Here is a 19,094-nt window from a genome sequence, read left to right on the forward strand (position 1 = left end):
ATCATCGTCGCGAACACCAATCCAAACATACTCTCCCTGTGCATGTGTGGGACCTCTCCAGGTATTCCGGCTTCCTCCCACAGTCGGTGTGTGCATGGTTGTTTGTCTTGTTTGTATCCCATCTCTCACCTGCTGATTGCTGGTGGAAATAGACACCAGCACCTCTTGCAACCCCACCAGGCTAAATATGTAAGATAATAGATTAATGGTTATATATATATGTATATATATATATTAATCTACCACAGTTTCAAACATATTTATCTATCCAAAATCCTTCACCAAATGTGCAAATTTTCATTTTATTCTGATAAAGTGCTTTCCTGATGAAAATTAAATTCTCTTTCCAGACTCCCACATAGGATTTTAGTTTGATTGGCTAGGTGGATTTCTGTCATCTGAGATCTACTGAGGTGGTACAAACAACTAAAGTTTCCGTCTTTGTTATTTATTTATAAATTTTGGTTGCTTTTGATCAACCAAAAACACTCTTTAGTTTGGTAAATATCATTTTTAAAAGTTTCACTGCTGCCATCTTCTGGCATCAGTTAGTTCTTGTAATACCCTGTCACCGTGGGGTTCTTTTTAATCAGGACTGTGTTGAAAAGAATGGAAAAAGCAGCCAAAATACAAAGACGAATTCAACAAAACTTTTGGAACAATTGATCAAGATTATATATAAAGAAAAGAAAGTCTTGATGTTGTGGTGACATTTCTTTGTTCAGAAACAATAAATGAAACCAAAAGAGTTAGTGGATAAAGTTTAAAACTGAACTTTTAATATGAAATTGCTTTATGTCAAAAAGTTTAAAAACTCAAATCCACCACTCAAACTGCACACAGGCACAAATGACAGAGAACATGACAATACAGTAGAACAAACACTAGTCCAGATGTGTTATAGCGCTCTATTATGAAGGTAAATCAACTCAGGGTGAGGTAAAAAAAAAAAAGAAAAAAGAAAAAGATGATTACTCCCAGTCAGAGACTTTAAACTAGTGTGACAAGAGTAGCTTCTGATATTAGCAATAGTATATATTTTTTTAAGTTGGTAAAACTGTGACAGCTGTCAGTTGAAGTTTATATAAATTTAAATGCGTTTTAGAAAGTCACAAAATGTGACTGAGAAAAAAAATGTCAAGCCCACAAACAACATTGTAGGTGATTCCCATCCTCTGATTCTGGTCGGATACATCTTGAGTGAAGAAAATATGAAGCGACTGACTTGTCACTTATTTAATTAACTTAGCCTCCAGGATAAAAAATAAACTAACGCTGTCAGCTGACTTTGCATTATAACTGAGATCCAACCAAAAAGTCCAAAATTCAATTTAAAACTCTTCATGTGATTGGATTTATATTAATTTATTTAACTTTCCTTTGTGATCAATAAAGTCTTTTTTAATTTGAATTCATATCACTTCTGGATTTAAATTGGATCGGTCTTTTGTGGTGTCTTGAGATTACATTTGTTGTGAATTACCACTGAAACTGAATTTAATTGAACCTCTGAGGAGAAACAACGACTCAATAAGCACACACAACAAAAGTCCTATAAAAGGCTTTATTAATTATTATAGTTTCAGGCACAGTGTTTGTCCTCATCTTTTTAGGTACAGACTTAAACTTCTAATTAAATCATGTGACAGATTATCACCTATTTGTGTGTAAACAAAGAAAAACAAAGTTACCACTGCATTCAACACATAATGTAAGAAACCATTTAGAAAATATTTCATAATTTCTTGCCCAATGACCTGTAATCACTTATTCTGCACGTTTCAAGGACCTCCTTCTGCGATAACAATGATGTCAAAAGGTTTTGATATCCTTCAGGTTTTTTAAACAATGTGCCTTAATCCTAAAGTCTTATGAGAACAACTAAAGGAAGAGACATTATTTAGGGTAAAACCTGGTCAAATAAATGAATAACATCCTTCACAAGCAAATCAATTAATATCTTTGTTTACAATTTAAATCGAGATGTTTCTATTCAAAGACAAATAATACTTCTTAAAGACAAATAAAGCAAGAAGCCATTGATTTCTACTGATTCTACAGATTTTGTTCTTTGTATAAGAATAAGTCTAAGGTCTAATTAATAATTGTACTCAATTTCCCATAATTCTTTTCATTCTTTCCATACTTAGACTTGGATAAATATCAAATGAGTAAAAAGTACGGCATACACTGGAGGTATTTTAGCAATGATATTATCACTCAGCGAAAAGACTCCCACAATTAAGCTCGTCCTAATAAACACATTAATGAGCCAAGATATCTGAGCAGTTTCTATTGGTTGTGAAATTTCTTTTTGTGTCTCTTTAAAGCGCTCTGCCACTTAAACATCAAACCACAAACGTCACAGCTGAAGTTTTTTTCTCTAGTGTGGGTGATCATGTGTCTTGTGACATGGCACTTGTGGATAAATCTTTTTCCACATTCGTCACAAGCAAAGTTCCTCGGTGCAGAGCTGACTCTCTGTTCTCTCGAGTGAATTGCCATGTGACACTTTAAATCGGGCTTTCTGTAGAATTGTTTATCGCATATAGTACAAGCAAATGGTTTCACGCCAGTGTGCCGTACAACATGTCTCTTCAAAGCTCCCTCTCGAGTAAATCTTTCTCCACAATGCTGGCAGGTAAAGGCTTTCACCCCTACATGTGTTACTACGTGTGATTGAAGAAGGCTGCTCAGTCTGAAGCGTCTGTCGCAGAGGTTGCAGGCAAAAGGTTTTTCTCCATTATGAATCGTCAAGTGTTGGTTCAGATTTCCCCTCAAAGTGAACTTTTTACCACATTCGTCACATTGAAATGGTTTCTCTCCTTTGTGGTGGGCCATGTGACGCTTGAGGTGATACAGATAGTAAAATGGTTTACCACAATCGTCACACACAAACACTTTATTCTCACTGAGGACTTTTTGTGAATCTGAATTTTGCTCTGTTTTAGAAAGGTTTGCATCAGCCAAGTAACTGGAGGACTTTCCTCCTCGCTGATGTGTCCTGGTCTCCTCCCAGTCTTCGTCACTGTCTTCCTGTTCCGATCCAGAACCTGACGGAGTATCATCACATCCATCATCATCATCATCATCATCATCCTCACCACTGACTTCAGTCTCTGAAGAGGTGGAAGCATTTTTGTCAGTGTTTGGATTTAACCACTCAGTATTTCTGTCTGCTTCTGGTCCTCTGCTGTCCTCTCTGCCAGTTTCTGTTCCCATCTGTTCAGGTGAGCAGCTGGTTGGAGATTCTGCCTTCCTGTTGTCTTCCGATTTGATGTGTTGACGCTCTGATGACAGAAGGTTCTCATCGTCCTCTTCAATCTTCACCTTAACAACAGTGAATTTAAAATCGGTGTTGTCGGGCTCTCTCTGCTCAATAAGCAGCTCTCTATCCGGATCATTAAACTTTTTCCAGTCTTCACACTTCACCTGGAACAGCACTGGATTCTGCTGGTCCAAACTAGAGCTCCACAGATCAGGAACTTCTTCCTTAACCACCAACATCTGCTGATCACCTTCAGGAGACACATGGATTTGAGGATCAACTGGGATTTTGCAATGACAGGAATATTTATGTTGTGATAACAACAAACTGCTTAAATCAACAATGAGTGACTGAATTTGAATGTTGTGTTTAAGATACGAAAGTTTAGTCCTGCTGAAGTGGAAGAAGAGGAACAGTCACAGAGTTAAAAGAGGAGTGATTCTTTGGTTTTATTCAGACAAACAGCTCTCTGGAAAATAAATGCATACAAATTGCTTTCATAATCTACAGCTCTTCCCGTCTTGCTGCATGGCATTCATACAACAAGCTAGCTTACAAATATTCAAATTTACATAACACCTCATCTCTGCAAATGCTTATTTTTACTCTCCTGGACCCCAAGGAAAACCCAACTTAAGGCCCATCCTCACCCAAACAGGTTTCTGCAGAAAATGTGCAATTATATACATTTATTATTTTCCAAGTTTAAAGCCTAGTTCTACAATACAACAGAAAAGGCTTAAAAAAGAGTTTGACATTACTTTGGCAACTAACTAGTGGGTAAAAATATAAATCGTCTTCTCTCTGATTGCTAAAACCTCATGGGACAGAAGATAGTCACCTTCATGTGAAGATCTGGTGTTTTCTTCGCCAAACACAGACGCTCTCTCCGCTGACTTTGAGATTCCACTGTTATCACACTGTGCGTCAGCCATCTTCTTTTACCTGGTTCAACGGGATGAAAGGTGAGATTTTAATCCAGAGTCAGGTAAACTTTAAATGAAACTTGTTTTTGTTCAAAAAATATAAAATTTTTCATCTTATTTCTTGATCTCAAGAAGGTTGGTGGGTTGGGTGTTTTTAAAGGCTGGTGTGAGTAAAGATTATGAGCATTATAAAGGGCAACAATTTCTCTTAATAATTATATTCTAATTAAAATTTGTATTATTTACCTAACTATATGTGACATGATAATAACTTGAGATATGCTTTTTGTTTGTTCAGCTATTCTGTGTTCAGTTTAAATAATTTATTGCCTTACATTTTTGATCAGAGAGGGGAGCTGTTGGGACATTAAGAACAGGAAGAAATAAACCTCTTCACCCCATTCTAAGACTTTAGTAAGCTTCCTCTGGACTCCACAGAAAAAGAAAACATGCATCATCTAAAATTGCGGACAGTGCATTCAAACACATGATTCATGAAGAGAAGCTTTCTGACTTCTGGCTGAGCCAGTCGGCGTGGCTGTATCTGCAGACTCACCTGGAGAAGGAAATTTTCTTTTCAATCATTTGCCGTCGTGCTTCTTTTTTATCCATCTGCACTGCTTAACTTTGCCATGCTTCATTTCTTATACCGTTTTGACGTGAATTGTCTTCATAGCACTAATTTTTTGGAGTTTTCTTCAGACAAGCCTTTTATGTTTACAGGTTTGCATTTCCAACAATATGGCGGATGTTCTCGCGATGCTTTATGGGTGACGTCTGACGTCGTTGTACTGCGTTATAAACACAACATTTTTGGAGACATTTCCTTTTTTAAAAAAAAAAAAATAAAACATTGCCTTCTAATTATGGATTAGTGGGGGGGGGGGGGGGGGGGAAGTATTTTATTAGAATTTTTTCGATGGTCTGATAAGTAATTAGTTCGAAGACTTCAACTAAAAGTGGCAGAAGTGTGATTTTGATCCCATAGCTAATTTGTAATGTCATATATTTTAATTATTTAAATGGTTTTATGTTTTTTTAATAAACACTCAATATATTTTGAGACTTTTTCCTTTATTAAAATAATAGATTGTCTTGGTTAAAGAATGGACTAAAAAGGCACTTAGTTTGACTCAGGAAAGCATCAACTTTTGACATGAAAAGGTGTAGAAATGTTCCACTTTTACATTAATTACAGTAGAAACAAATAATGTACGTTCAAATATGATGGCCTGACTATTTAGCAGGTCATCAAACTGCCCTAACTTGCCCTGCTCAAGATGGCGGCATCGTCGATGCGGCTGAAGCGTAGCTACGCTGTGTTTTGGCGTAAACCGTCGGGCACTTATGTGTGTAACACCGGTGTTTGAGCTCTGTGATGGAGTTTCGCTGACTGTTATTCAGTGACGCTTCGTGACTTTTGCAGTAACCGTGTCGCAGCGCAGCGGTGTCCACCTGGAGCTCCGAGTCGGGCGTCATGGGCGATAACATTGTAAGTATCTGGACGGCTTGGTGCGTTTAACGGCTAGAGTCCGGAGCGATGAGGCAGCAGAATTAGCTTCGTCAGCTAACCTTAGCACAGAGTGGCTGCGGCCTGCTCAGCTCACTGCCTAAACTTAGCTCCTCTTAGTACATCCGAGTAAAAGAAATGACCGCTGTTTATATGAAAACTTCAAAGACTTATATATATATATATACTTATATACTTATATATATATAATAGAAACACACGAGTCACAGTTTTATGTATTTAGCCCCTTTAGTTGTACATTAGCAGGAATCTGCTTGTGGATTTAGAAGAGGCTAACTGATCTGTTGGTTTAAATTAAGCCAGCGCACATGAGCAGAAACAGAAGTAGTGAAATTTAAGGACAATATCGTGTTTGTGACAAACATGTGGTTTCATGGCCATTAGTAGTATTAACGCCATTTTTTTTTGCACTGTCATTGTAGTCATAATGTTGTGACTCCAGTGTAGTGAGGGGGAGAAAAGTCTATGCTTTATTGGCGACCAAGGGGAGACAAACTGACATGGGGGGGCTTTAGTTCATAAACAATTGCAGATGCTTTCTAAAAGTCAACATTGCACCAATAAGTGAATTAACCTCTATGTTTGATTATGCAGATAATCAGGGTGCAGTCCCCAGATGGGATGAAGAAAATCCCTTCCACCAAGAGGGAGACAGCGGCTACTTTTCTGAAAAAGGTACAGAGTGCAGATATAAAACAATCACATGTGTAGTGTGCTCTACTCTTCCAAGTCAAAAAAGAGATGAGCCCTTATTTGTTTCTACTCATTTACATGAAGCCAGTGTGATTTTAAACCACCCTCCATTTCTTTCCAGTCAATCAAACTGCATTTATTTATAGCATAAACTACAATTACTCCTTTTGCTGCAAAAGAATCCAACTTTTAACAGGGTTGCTGTTGTAATATTTGTTTCGATTCAAAACGTAGACCTGAACACAAGAGTGAACACTTGCTACGTTTATTAAGATTTAAGTAAGCATAGTTAGTAGCATATAGCTTTTCTGCTCTTTATTAAATAATACAGAGTGTAAAAAGCTGATATTACACAATTAATAAACGGGGCTATTTGCAGCTGTTTTTTTAGCGGACATGCTGCTTGTGACTTACAAGCAATATAGTTTTGTTTCTAAGCATGACCTTATTGATAGTAATGGGTGGGCGTTTTTAGGTTCCACTTCACAGCAACAAGTGGGGCAGGAGCACAGCTGATTTACACAATGCACATATCACCTAGAGGCATGATGGATAATTTCATTGGCTTTAAAAGGGGAGTTTTCTATTTTAAACCTAGGTATTTAACATTAACATGCAACAGCACACAGAATCACACAGCAGTTTGTCTACACAAAGAGAAAACCAAGCAAAATGTTCATCTTTTCACCAGCTCATTCTGGTTGATAAACTATTTCAGTTTCATTAACTCTACCGTCGTACATCAGTTAAAACATTTTGGTTAATTATTTACAGAGATGAACAGAAAATTCTGGATTTGTATTACAGTTTATTTGCGGATTGTGAGTCTGAGTAATGTTTGGGCCAAAATATGACAGATTATAATCACTGATCAAATCATAGAAACTGAGAAACTTCCTGCTGATAGGTATTACTTATTGGGATCATATAATCACATTATTGAACATTTTACTGTGAGTAGATGGTAAAAAAAAAAAATCATGTTGAATCGTCGGTGGTCATAGCAGTGATGAATCATCTCCGACGTCGTCATGAACCGACACCTGCAAAAGTATTCTAAACTATATAATTTAAAAAGTTAAAAGAAAAGAAAAGTGGGCTGCACAGTGGCGCAGTTGGTAGAGCTGTTGCCTTGCAGCAAGAACGTCCTGGGGTCGATTCCCGGCCCGGGGTCTTTCTGCACAGTTTGCATGTTCTCCCTGTGCATGCTTGGGTTCTCTCCGGGTACTCCGGCTTCCTCCCACAGTCCACAACATTACGGTCAGGTTAATTGGTCTCTCTAAATTCTCCCTAGGTGTGAGTGTGTGTGTGCATGGTTTCTGTCCCGTCTGTCTCTGTGTTGCCCTGTGACAGACTGGCGACCTGTCCAGGGTGTACCCCGCCTCTCACCCGAACGTTAGCTGGAGATAGGCACCAGCACCTCCTGACCCCACTAGGGACAAGGGTGTTAGAAAATGGATGGATGATTTAAAAAGTTATGTTCATCAGCTTGTTACAGAGCTGTTATTCCCATGTGTGTAATTAAATTTATAACAAATAATCAAACCTTATTATGTTACTTTTGCACTAAGAAGGCGATTCTTAAAGAAGTTCTCCAAGGATGAAAATGCCAAGCATTATCTCTTTACAGTTATGTTACATAAATATGAAAAATGCTAACAAGATTTGTTAGGATTTGAGGATTTTGTCGGGAAAACGTACAGCAACTGTTCTCTTTTTGTTTTACTCAAATCCTACTCTAACATGATAGTCAGGTTTAAAGGAAGACAAATCGAAGATCTAAAGCCTGGTGACAGGATGCAACCAGCTTTTTAAGATTTTTTTTTTAAACCCACAGTATGAAACATTAATCCAAACAGATTGTGTTTAGCTGGAAATGTAAACAAATGTTTATTTTGTCAGATGAGACTGTTGCTTTCAGCCTTCTTAAGAAAGCGGGTGGCGATAACGTAAGCAACAGAGTCAGATCTCGTGTAGCCTGGCCTTGACTTTCCCACGCAATTCTACTTGATTCTCATCTGCCTTCACTGCTCCGTCTGAACTTTCTCCCATTGTAGTGAATTTCCGCTGGTAGAATTCCAACTGGAAACAGAAGAAGTTTTGAACAATGACGTAGATTTTTTTTGCGTTGCTTTGGAATTGTAATCTGTCTGTAGTTTTAGCAATGCCAGCAGAGAAAGTGAACGAAGCTGCTAAGTCTGTGTTGGCCCCACTCTCAAATATTGATTTAACGTTAACAGCCGCCTTGTTCGGCTCGGCACTTCTCTCTCTTCACAGTGGAGGATGGTTTTTTACAGCGCAGGCAGTTTTCTGTAAGCTTTAATAGCATCAAACTGGCGTAATGCATATGTCACTGGTAAATGTTAGCGATTGGATAAAATTAAAAACCTCAGTAGATGGTAAACGGGTGTGGTCCTTGCACAAATTACTTTTTTTATTGTCTTTTGCAAACACAGATTTAATTTTTATCACAAAGATAAAACCCCACAAAGAAAAAGTATTGAAGAAACTCCACTTGTTTTCTTTTCTGGTATTTTTTGTATTCGCTTGTTGTTGTTGTTGTTTTTTCTTAAAGCAGGAAGCCTCGTAGCAGGTCTGTCCTGCACTGCTCCTCTGAGCTCTACAGGCTTCCAGTACTGACAAGTACCTTGTGGGGAAAAATTTCCACTCTGTGTGCTGAATATTTCCACACTTCATCACAGTGGTTGGACAGGCTTTTTTTTTTCTTTCTTGCTTTTTTTTTTTTTATTTTTTAGCTCAGACATGACTCAGACATGACTTATTTGGCCCTGAATCTGGGTTTGCTCGTTTCTCATTTTCCTTTTTTTAAACTTCTCTCAAAAGCACCTAGTTGAATAATTATAGCTGCGTTTGAAGCGTTAGTTTTGTAAAACCTAAAATAGATCAAGATGTTGGAGAGGGTTGCTGCAGCGCCTGATCAAAAATGCATGTATCTGGGATGCAGCAGGACGGTGCAGCGTTCAGATCGATGGGAGGAACGGGTTTCAATTTCTGCCGATCAGCTGCCAGATAAAACAAAACCGAACCTGTGAATGTGAAGCAGAGCAGAGACAGTGTCAGTTCTGCAGCTTCGACATCTACTGAACCCCTTGCACACTTTCTTGTAAAGATATTCAAATTGATTGTGAAAGCTTCTAATTAACTCATAATACATGTTAGGACAGTTTAAAGTGTCAATTTGGGTGTTTCTTGAAATGATTTTTAGATTTTTAGAAAAGGTTTAGTGTCAAAGGTTCATCAGCTGTCAGACTTCAGTAATTCCTAAATAATCATCATCCAGTCGGCCTCTGCCTGACTTTCTGCTGTTCTACCTGTAATGGGATATACACCAGGCCCTCCTGCGCTCTGAGTTTCCTGTAGTTTGATTGGGTCAGAGTGGAGCGACTATTAACCAGCTGAGTGGCTCTCATCCCAGGAAGCTCTCTGCTAATCTGCTTTGAATGAGTGGCTGATGTTTAGTCTTTACTGAACTAGTGGAATGATTTATTACTGTTCGGAAAACATGTAGAATGTGTCAAACTCAAAGCCCAGGGGCCAAATCTGGCACAACATATGTTTTTATGTGGCCCTCTAGACTGTAGAACAAGAGTCAGCAACAAGGTTTTCCAGAAAATGTTGGGTGAAAAAGATATAGATAAATATCTAATTTTGTTGTAATTTTTTAAAGAAACACTTTATTTCTTTTTGGGGGTTTTAAATTAAAGTAAAATGTGATGTCTAAGTTTATTTCTCATTTTGTACTATTCTATTTTTTATCTTGGTATATTACGTATATACACATAACCTGCATCTTAACTCGAGTCGAGCAAATCTCAATCTCGTTGTAATCTGTTGATGACGATGACAAATAAATCTTATCTTACCTAAAAAAAGGTTGAGTAATTTTTTTTTCTGTGTGATCTCGATATTTGTGGAAGATGTTGTGGGAAAAACCCCTCCTAATTTAAAACCTAAAAAACAAAAATTCAATGTAATAACGTTCAATTCAATGCAATTATTGCACAATAAAGAAGGAAAAACCTTGTTATTGCAGCTACATTTTAAACATTCGTTGATCCTATATCATTACAAGGTGCATAAAAGTATTAAGAGCCGTTGTGGTAGGTTCAAAGAGATACTTGTGGGTCAAGATTCTTGGTTTCCAGACCCCTTTCTAGAAGCCTGCATCCGTAGAACCCTGAAGATAACATTTAGGTTTTAAATATTGTTTTATCATCAGTGAAATCAGAGCTGTTTTTATCCGCATTCTGCCAAATTACATCAGTGTGAAAATATTTTCAATATTCTCTAACTTTAGGAAGTACTCATCAAATTAAGGAATGGTTATTTATTAATATTTTAACAGATTAATGGGTAGGTTTATCAATACATTCTGCCACATCCGGCCCTTTGAGTCATTCATGATCTTGATGTGGCGAAAATGAAAATGAGTTTGATGCCTCTGTTTTAGAAAGTGAGACATCAAGAATGTGAACATTTTATGTGTATGTAATAACAGATATTGTCTCCCACAGGTGGCCAAAGAGTTTGGGTTCAATTCCAACGGGTTCTCAGTTTATATAAACCGCAACAAGACCGGAGAGGTTCTGTCCCAGAACAAATCCCTCAACCTGCTAAAGATCAAGTAAGTTCAAGGAAACTAAAGATCGCGAGAGTTTGCGTTTCTCAGCTCAGCTCAAGTTATGGAAAGATTTCTCCTCTAAAATGCCACCATTAACAAATTTGACGATTGTTTTTCTTCTGAATTGTTTTACAGAAGAAAACGGTGCAATCAGTATACATTTGGTTTCAAGAACTAACAGAGTTCACGTGAATAAATAGAAAGTTAAAAATGTAGCAGTTAAACCAAATGAAAATGGTCTGGCTATTTTATGAGCATGAGTTTGGCACATTGAGGTTGCAGAATATGTTTAATATATTCTGCAACCCTATTTAGTTTCCTTTTCTAAATGTTTTGTAGAGTTTATATGGTAATCTTCAGATAAACTTTACTTTTATTATATTTTCATGTTAGTAAAAAGTACAGGAACCCACTGTTTATCATGAAATTACATTTGTGAATGTTGTGGAAAATGTTTTAAAATGCTGCTGGGTTTTTTTTATGCTTCACCACTTTCAAAGTTTAATCCCTTTTTTACTACAGGCATGGGGACATGTTGTTTCTGTTCCCCTCTGCGTCCTCCTCCTCTTCTTCTTCAGGGGAGGTAATGGACACGGCGACCCCACACACATCGTCATCCCTGCCATCCATCTCGTCCTCTTTTTCGTCCTCGTCTTCGTCCTCGTTGATCCCTCGGTCCTCCTCGGCACCACAGGTACAGGAGGATCAGATCGATCAGTATCTGGCCAAACAAGACGGCAAGATCTACAGGAACAGAGACCCACAACTGTAAGACCGAAAGCCGACCGGCTGCGAATATTTAAACCAGGGGTGCCCAAAGTGGGTCCTCGAGAGCCGGCATCCTGCAGGTTTTAGTTCTCTCCCTGGTGGTACCAACAACCTTTTCAGCATGTCAGTGTTCTTCTTAGGCCTTCTAACGAGCCATCATTGGATCCAGGTGCGTTAAACTAGGGAGAGAACTAAAACATGCAGAATGCCGGCCCTGGAGGATCCACTTTGGGCACCTCTGATTAAAACCAAAAGCAGAAATGGAGAAAATTCATAAATCCTGATTCTTCTTTCAGATGTCGTCATGGTGCCCTTGGAAAATGTGTGCACTGTGTACCGCTAGAGGTAATTTCATTCTATATCAGTTCCCTGAACCTGATGGGATCAAGTGTTAACATGACTAATCCTGAGGGATGCGGTCTCTGTTTTTCCAGCCTTTTGATGAAGACTACCTGAACCACCTCGACCCACCGGTGAAGCACATGTCATTCCACGCGTACCTTCGCAAGCTGACCGGTGGCGCTGACAAGTGAGAAGTTTGTTGTTTTTTTCATTTTACCAGCAGAAATGTTCATGATCTCCACTTGAGAGACCAACTCTGTCCTGATTTCCCGCAGAGGGAAGTTTGCAGCTTTGGAGAACATCAGCTGTAAGATAAAGTCGGGATGTGAGGGTCATCCTCCCTGGCCTGAGGGGATCTGCACCAAGTGCCAGCCCAGTGCCATCACTCTGAACAGACAGGTGTGCCACCCCACCCAGTGCCAAAGGGATCACATTATTGGATGTCTTGATCAGGTCTTTTCGTTACCTGATGCTTAATAATCTTATAAGTTTAGTTAAATCTAAATGTTTGCAAACAACGCATCAAATACAGTAACAGTTGTGACACATAAAAAATCATGAGTAATCCAGTAAAATTTGTCAGTAACAAATTTTACTGGATGGTAAATTGTCCCAGAAATTGTTTCAGTAAATGATAATATTGTTGTTTTGAAACCATTTTCAAGTAACACATAGATGATGGCATAATAGTGCAAGTTTGCTATGTTAAAGACTAATAAACTTTTGATTTTGCCCAGAGCTCTTCACACTGGAACTGGAAGGTATTTTAAAGTAAAACACAACAACAAAAAAACAATAAATAAAACAGAAATAAAAAAAACACACCCAACCAAAACAAGCCTGATATAACTGAAGATCAGATTGCTAGTGTTTGGCAAATAGAAAGCTGATACTGGAGAGCATCTTCCAATGCTCAGTAAACGCAGGGCAGATACAAATAGTGTGAGGGGTGTATAAAGATGGCATTACTTCAGAGATTATAAAACTAGGTCCAACCTTCAAGAGGCTCTAAAATAATGTTAGGCAAATATTTAAACCCTAGTCCACATGCAGCCCTTAAAGCAATTCTCTCTTCTCTGAATGTCTGTTCCAGAAATACAGACATGTAGACAACATCATGTTTGAGAACCACACCATCGCCGACCGATTCCTGGACTTCTGGAGGAAAACAGGCAGTCAGAGGATGGGCTACCTATACGGCCGGTACACCGAGCACACAGACATCCCGCTGGGCATCAGAGCTGAGGTGGCGGCCATCTATGAGCCCCCACAGGTGAAAGTCTCACCCAATAAATCTTACATATTATATTAATTTGCCTTTCAGTAGGTTTAACTTTGCTTTTGTTATGTTTCAGAGTGCGACCCAGAACAGTTTGGAACTGTTGGAGGATCCCAAAGCTGCAGCTGTAGATGAAATCGCTGCCAAACTGGGGCTCTGCAAGGTGGGTCTGTTTTTCCTGCAGCAGGTCTGTGTCTGAAAGTGTTGCTCTCAGAGCTCAAGGCACCTTTATGCTTTCTCTAAATGGGTTAAGATGTCTCAGACAGTGAAGAGTTTAGTCTGCTGAATCACATGCTTATTCCTCCAAACAGTAAACCTGATGATGTGTTGGGAAGCTGCAGTTGCAACATGTTTCTCCTTTGTATTTCAGAGTTCCTGCACACAATGTGAGTTAAATTTATGCACTGAGGATGAGGGATTTTTATGCAGCTTAATAGACTGAAGCTGTGGATGTTTTTTGTCTGCGTCAATAACTTGAGTCAGTTTTTCATGTTTGTGAACCTACACATTGAGAATGGTTTGGTAACATATTGGTCAAAATGAAACAGAAATGTGATTATTTTCATACCTGAATATCTTTTGTTAGTTTAGTTTACCAAAACAAAGGTAATGTTACAGTTTTTCCTCTGTGTTTCGTAGGTGGGCTGGATCTTTACTGATCTGTTGTCTGAGGACACAAGGATAGGAACTGTCCGCTACACAAGAAACCAGGTGAGAATGGGCCCAAGTTAAAGGTGGTCTGAGTGTCTGACTGATGCTGCTGTATTCCTGTTTGATCAAAATGTTCTCATACATCTGACAGGACTCCTTTTACCTGAGCGCTGAGGAGTGCATCACGTCCGGATATTTCCAGAACCAATACTCAAACCCCTGCAGGTTGTCTCGAGACGGGTACTTTGGATCCAAGTTTGTGACCGTTGTTGCGACAGGTTAGATTATTTTTATTCATCGTCTTAACTTTTCCTTTAAATAGTGGTAAATAATTTTTAAATCCTACCATTTTTTTCAACTTTGTGATATTTAAGTATGACAAAAAATTTAATATGTGGATTGCTGCTAATTAATTACAGGTTATAGAAACGTTAAAGCTAGGTCAGTCAGAGATGGATTGTTATTTATCATTTTACGCAATATGATTTCACCATTTAGTACTGATGTTGATGGCCATGAAAATGGTGTAAATGTAAACTACTCATCCCAGTTTCTTACTCTTCTTGTTAGATATGACTCAACAAGCAGAGCAGATCAATTTTCAAATATTTTTTTTTTAAGAAACATTTCTAAACCTTCTGTGGAGTAACTTTGTTATCTTTTGGAGTCACTTCTCCCTCTGCAACATTTTCCATTTGGTCTCTTTTAGCTACTCCTTTATGCTGAGAAAAGCTGAAAGTTGGCTCCGATTGTTTCACGTATTTGGCACATTTTTAGTCTTACTCTGTTTTGCTTTATAAACTCGCTTAGCCGATCCTTTCCTAAGCTAACGATTGATGGTTCACGGAAAGTTAAAGTAGTAATAAATGTCCTGAAAAGAGCACAGTAATTTAAAATAACAAATTACTTTCCCCAGTAGAAATCAACCTTCAACAGCTTTGAACTACAGTGTTTTGTTCATGGATAAAGAATAAACAATTAACTCAAACATGCTGAATAAAGTTAGTCCAGAGCCAGCAGCGAGCTCCTCTCGTCTGTTTGAATGAACCCCTGGGAACAAACCTGCATTGTGATAATTACCTAGATTTTGTGTATAGTAATACAATGTGTATACATTTTCTTCTTTTTCTGTATCCAAAGCCTTTTTTTTTTTTACTAAGTTACAGCTGAAAAGCTTTTAGACAGAAGAGTGAACAACTTTTTTGCAACATGTTGGCTTTGGTCTGGTGTTTTTTGCTTGTATTAAAAAAAATTGTTGTATAAAACTGGCTTTGAGGAAATTTGAATCTTGTGGTTTTGAGTAAGGAGAATTACAAATGTTTGGTAGCACTTCTGAAAATATTGACCTTTCTTTATATGCATGTTCTGTGTGCAGGTGGTCCAGATAATCAGGTCCACTTTGAAGGTTACCAGGTGTCCAATCAGTGCATGGCTCTGGTGAGAGACGAGTGTCTGCTGCCCTGCAAAGACGCTCCTGAGCTCGGCTACGCCAAGGAGTCCAGCCCTGAGCAGTACGTACCAGACGTCTTCTACAAGGTGAGACTCATTAATCGGTGCCAAGCAAACCACTGCAGAAGACGCGGTAGGATTTGTTTTATTTTAGATGGTAAATTTGTTTCCGTTTATCTTTCTGTCTTTTTTTCCCCCCCAACAGGACAAAGATAAATTTGGGAACGATGTCACGTTTCTAGCGCGACCTCTTCCTGTTGAGTACCTTATCATAGATGTGAGTTTGACACTTTTCTGTTTCTCACTTTGTGTTTGTGTTATTGTTTTATGTGTATTACTGCATGTCTTTGACATGGTTTAAATAAACATATTTTCTTTAGATAACCACAACTTTCCCAAAGGACCCTCAGTACACCTTCACCTCCACACAACGCTTCCCAATTGAAAACCGCGACATCCTTGGAGAGACACAAGTGAGTGCTTTCTGCTTTCTCAGCCAGTTCTGATGTCTGGTGACTTCATCTCATGAAAGGTTCAAAAGCCCTAGAAGGAAACTTCTTAGTGAATTTGAATGTTTGCTTGCAGGATTTTCACAGTTTAGCCACGTACCTGTCCCAGTGCTCCTCCGCGTCATTCCTGGATATCGTGTCAGACTTCCATCTGCTCCTCTTCCTCGTCACCAACGAAGTCATGCCTCTGAGGGTGAGTCGATGCTCCAAAGCCCACTCTTCCCGTTTTCCAGCTGTTTTTATTTTGTGACGTGGGGCTTGGTTGAAGCCAGATTTTCCTCGCATCTGGAAATAAACCCCATTAGCATCTTTGGGGTAATTTGGAAAAACTTTTGGAAAACATGCAGTAAAACGTTTTATCACATTTGCATTTCCTGTTGGAAACTCAAAGAGAAGAACATAAAACTCTTTTTTCTGGTGTTCTGAATCACTGGAGATGAGTTTCTTTTATCTTTATTGCAGGACAGTATTGGCCTTCTTCTGGACGCAGTGAAGACGTCCAATGAGGAGCTGGCACAGACCTGGAAGAAGTCTGAGCAGTGGGCCACCATAGAGCAGCTTTGCAGTAAGTTGCATTAACATTTACTAAATATGTTTCTTTTCTCTTCTACTCATTCTTTTTTTTTATGTTAAATTCACTGTTCATATGGCTTGAAATCTCTTAAAAATGTTTGAGTTTCAATTAAGTGTTTTCAAGGTTTGGAAAGTGTTTGGTTTCTGTATAAAGTCCTTGAAAGTGCTTATTATTCAAACTGCACATTTTTGTTATAAAGTGTAACCTATAGTTTCACTAAAACTAGCATATAAATTTGGTCAACGTTATTTATAGTTGAAACCAAATCTTTACATACGCCTAATGAAAAGACAGACACATTTTTGTCTTGCTGTCTGAAGTTAAATCAGACCAAACTTGTCTTGCTTTTAGGTCAGTAGCAATTATCAAAATTATTTCTATTTTTATAAATTCTAGAAAACGTAGCAAGTAGATTTTTTTTGAGATTTTATTTTGTGTATGACTTTCTTTCCATATTGAGTTTAAGCATTTAATTCCTACTGGCTCAATTAAATAAAAGGTTATCTTAAATTTATACATTAAGTAACATTATAGAAATCAGGGGATTTTTGATTAAGTTTGTTTTGATCTTTAACAATGTAGAGAGACGTTTTAAAACATAAAATGTTACTATATTTTAATCTTACCTTGTCCCTGCTGTAGAATGTAGATACTATCACAAGGCTAGTAACAGTGATGGATGATACCATATAATAGTGAATTGAAACTGTCGGTTTTTGTTTTTTTTTTAGATCATTTGTATTATTTTATTTCTAAAGTGTGGTGCTGGAAAGGTTTGAAAACTTACCTTGAAAGTGCTTGAATTTTACGTTGGGAAAAGTGTGCAAACCCCATAACTACTGCAACATTATTACAGTTTAAATTGTTGCTGTTCTTTCAGCATATTTTTATAAACGTTACTTTTCCTGGCTTAAAATTCAATTGACGCTTACTCATTGATGCCCTGCAAACTCTGCGCCATGGTATCGTCATGGTAACCTGTTCCTGCCCTCCTCAGGCACGGTGGGCGGGCAGCCGTCCAGCTCTCTGGGTTACGAAGCCATGGGCGGCCCCGCGGCGCCGGCGTCCTCCTCAGCCATGTGGTCCTGCCTCCACTGCACCTTCATGAACCAGCCCGGCACAGAGCACTGTGAAATCTGCAGCCTGCCCCGCAGTTAAGACCCTCCACAGAACTTCCACCCTGAACGTCCTAACTTCACCAGATCCAGTTGCAAGATTCAGACCCCTCCTTCGTTATTTTGTCCAACTCGCAGTGACGCCTCGGTCTTCCCCTGGTTGCTGAAGGCGCAGAAGGATGCACTTGTTTAAATCCACAAATCTGAAAAAAAGAAAAATTGAACCAGACATGATTTAATCTTGTTTGTTATTATCCCTCTTTTCAGCAGCTCTCATCTGTTTTGGGCCTAAACTGTTAAATATTTCCCCTAATAACTCAAATAAAACCTGCTGTGACTCAGGAGGACAGCAAAGACCCCAACTTTCAGATCTTTCTTCACATCAGTGCCCCCCCTTACCCTCTTTTTGCTCTCACAGTGACTTCTGGAAAATCTTGCTGTGTATAAATACCTTTGATGGATGATGCTGTTATTTAATTGAGTTTCTTTTTTTATTACCAGATAGTAGCGTGTAACTTAAACTTTGATTCTTCTGATCGGACACTTTTACAGCTCTTGGTCTCTGGAAAGCCCTTTACAGTACAATCACTCCTCAAAGCTCCGACCTCATCAGGCTCTAAGCTGCTGGGTAAACCCCAGTTTACAGCTCAGAGTTTTATAATTTTTTTGTGTTAAATTTAGTCCCCAGTTTAAAGAAGCAGCCTCCCATGATTGCAGAAGGCAGATCCGGTTCATTTTAAATGTATTGGTTTTGAACTTGAGCAGCAGAAGATGTAGCTTATTCAATCGGTTGTTCTAATTTCATTTCCATATGCTATGGGGTGCTCTAGAAACAACTGGTGCTCACCTCCCTATTAGAGCCTCCTCCTCTTCTTTGCTTTTATGCTCCAGCTGGTGCTGAACGTGACCCCTGTTCCTCTGATTGACCCCTGAAGGTTTCTAACCATCACAGAGACTTCAAAGACTTTCCTCCAGAGGAGGGAAGACCTGAAACTATTGTCTCGGGTGTAAATTTACAAGATGGATCGTGATGGTCAAGAAACACCGGCGTTTGAAAACTACCGAGTCTTCTTCCAACAACAAACCTTCAGGAGACTGCCGGGAAATCAAACCATAAAATTAAAACATTAAATGGCACCAAAAGGCCTCTCAATCAGTTATACGTCAGAGCTATCAAAGGATGCTTCTCTAAAGAAAAACTAAACTTTTCCTCAGCTGACATTTTAACTTCTACCAGGTAAAGCAAATGTTTAAATGGTGAATTTATTCAATCTACTTTTGCTTCTCCTGCTCAGACATATTAAAATATCTGATTGAGGAAGTGCAACAAATTAAACTGCAAACGCA

General features: G+C 38.6%; 2 protein-coding genes across 2 annotated transcripts; one reads left to right on the forward strand and one right to left on the reverse strand.

The window, feature by feature from the left end:
• Positions 1–1,550: 1,550 nt before the first annotated feature.
• On the reverse strand, positions 1,551–4,947 carry LOC111609826 (gastrula zinc finger protein xFG20-1-like). Its single transcript, XM_023340440.1, has 3 exons — positions 4,751–4,947; positions 4,110–4,213; positions 1,551–3,518 (listed from the first exon to the last, which is right to left on the reverse strand). Exons 2-3 carry the CDS (start codon positions 4,201–4,203, stop codon positions 2,293–2,295), a joined length of 1,320 nt encoding a protein of 439 aa, XP_023196208.1. The 5' UTR covers positions 4,204–4,213; positions 4,751–4,947; the 3' UTR covers positions 1,551–2,292.
• Positions 4,948–5,517: 570 nt separating this feature from the next.
• On the forward strand, positions 5,518–18,209 carry nploc4 (NPL4 homolog, ubiquitin recognition factor). The gene is made up of 17 exons (XM_005805365.2): positions 5,518–5,686; positions 6,320–6,400; positions 10,954–11,063; positions 11,583–11,828; positions 12,125–12,173; positions 12,263–12,357; positions 12,446–12,569; positions 13,264–13,443; positions 13,526–13,612; positions 14,089–14,160; positions 14,252–14,378; positions 15,476–15,636; positions 15,755–15,826; positions 15,930–16,022; positions 16,135–16,251; positions 16,521–16,623; positions 17,630–18,209. Exons 1-17 carry the CDS (start codon positions 5,672–5,674, stop codon positions 17,788–17,790), a joined length of 1,893 nt encoding a protein of 630 aa, XP_005805422.1. The 5' UTR covers positions 5,518–5,671; the 3' UTR covers positions 17,791–18,209.
• Positions 18,210–19,094: the final 885 nt, after the last annotated feature.

Source organism: Xiphophorus maculatus, chromosome 10 (genome assembly GCF_002775205.1).
Source record: "Xiphophorus maculatus strain JP 163 A chromosome 10, X_maculatus-5.0-male, whole genome shotgun sequence".
In the NCBI taxonomy this organism is placed as follows: domain Eukaryota; kingdom Metazoa; phylum Chordata; class Actinopteri; order Cyprinodontiformes; family Poeciliidae; genus Xiphophorus; species Xiphophorus maculatus.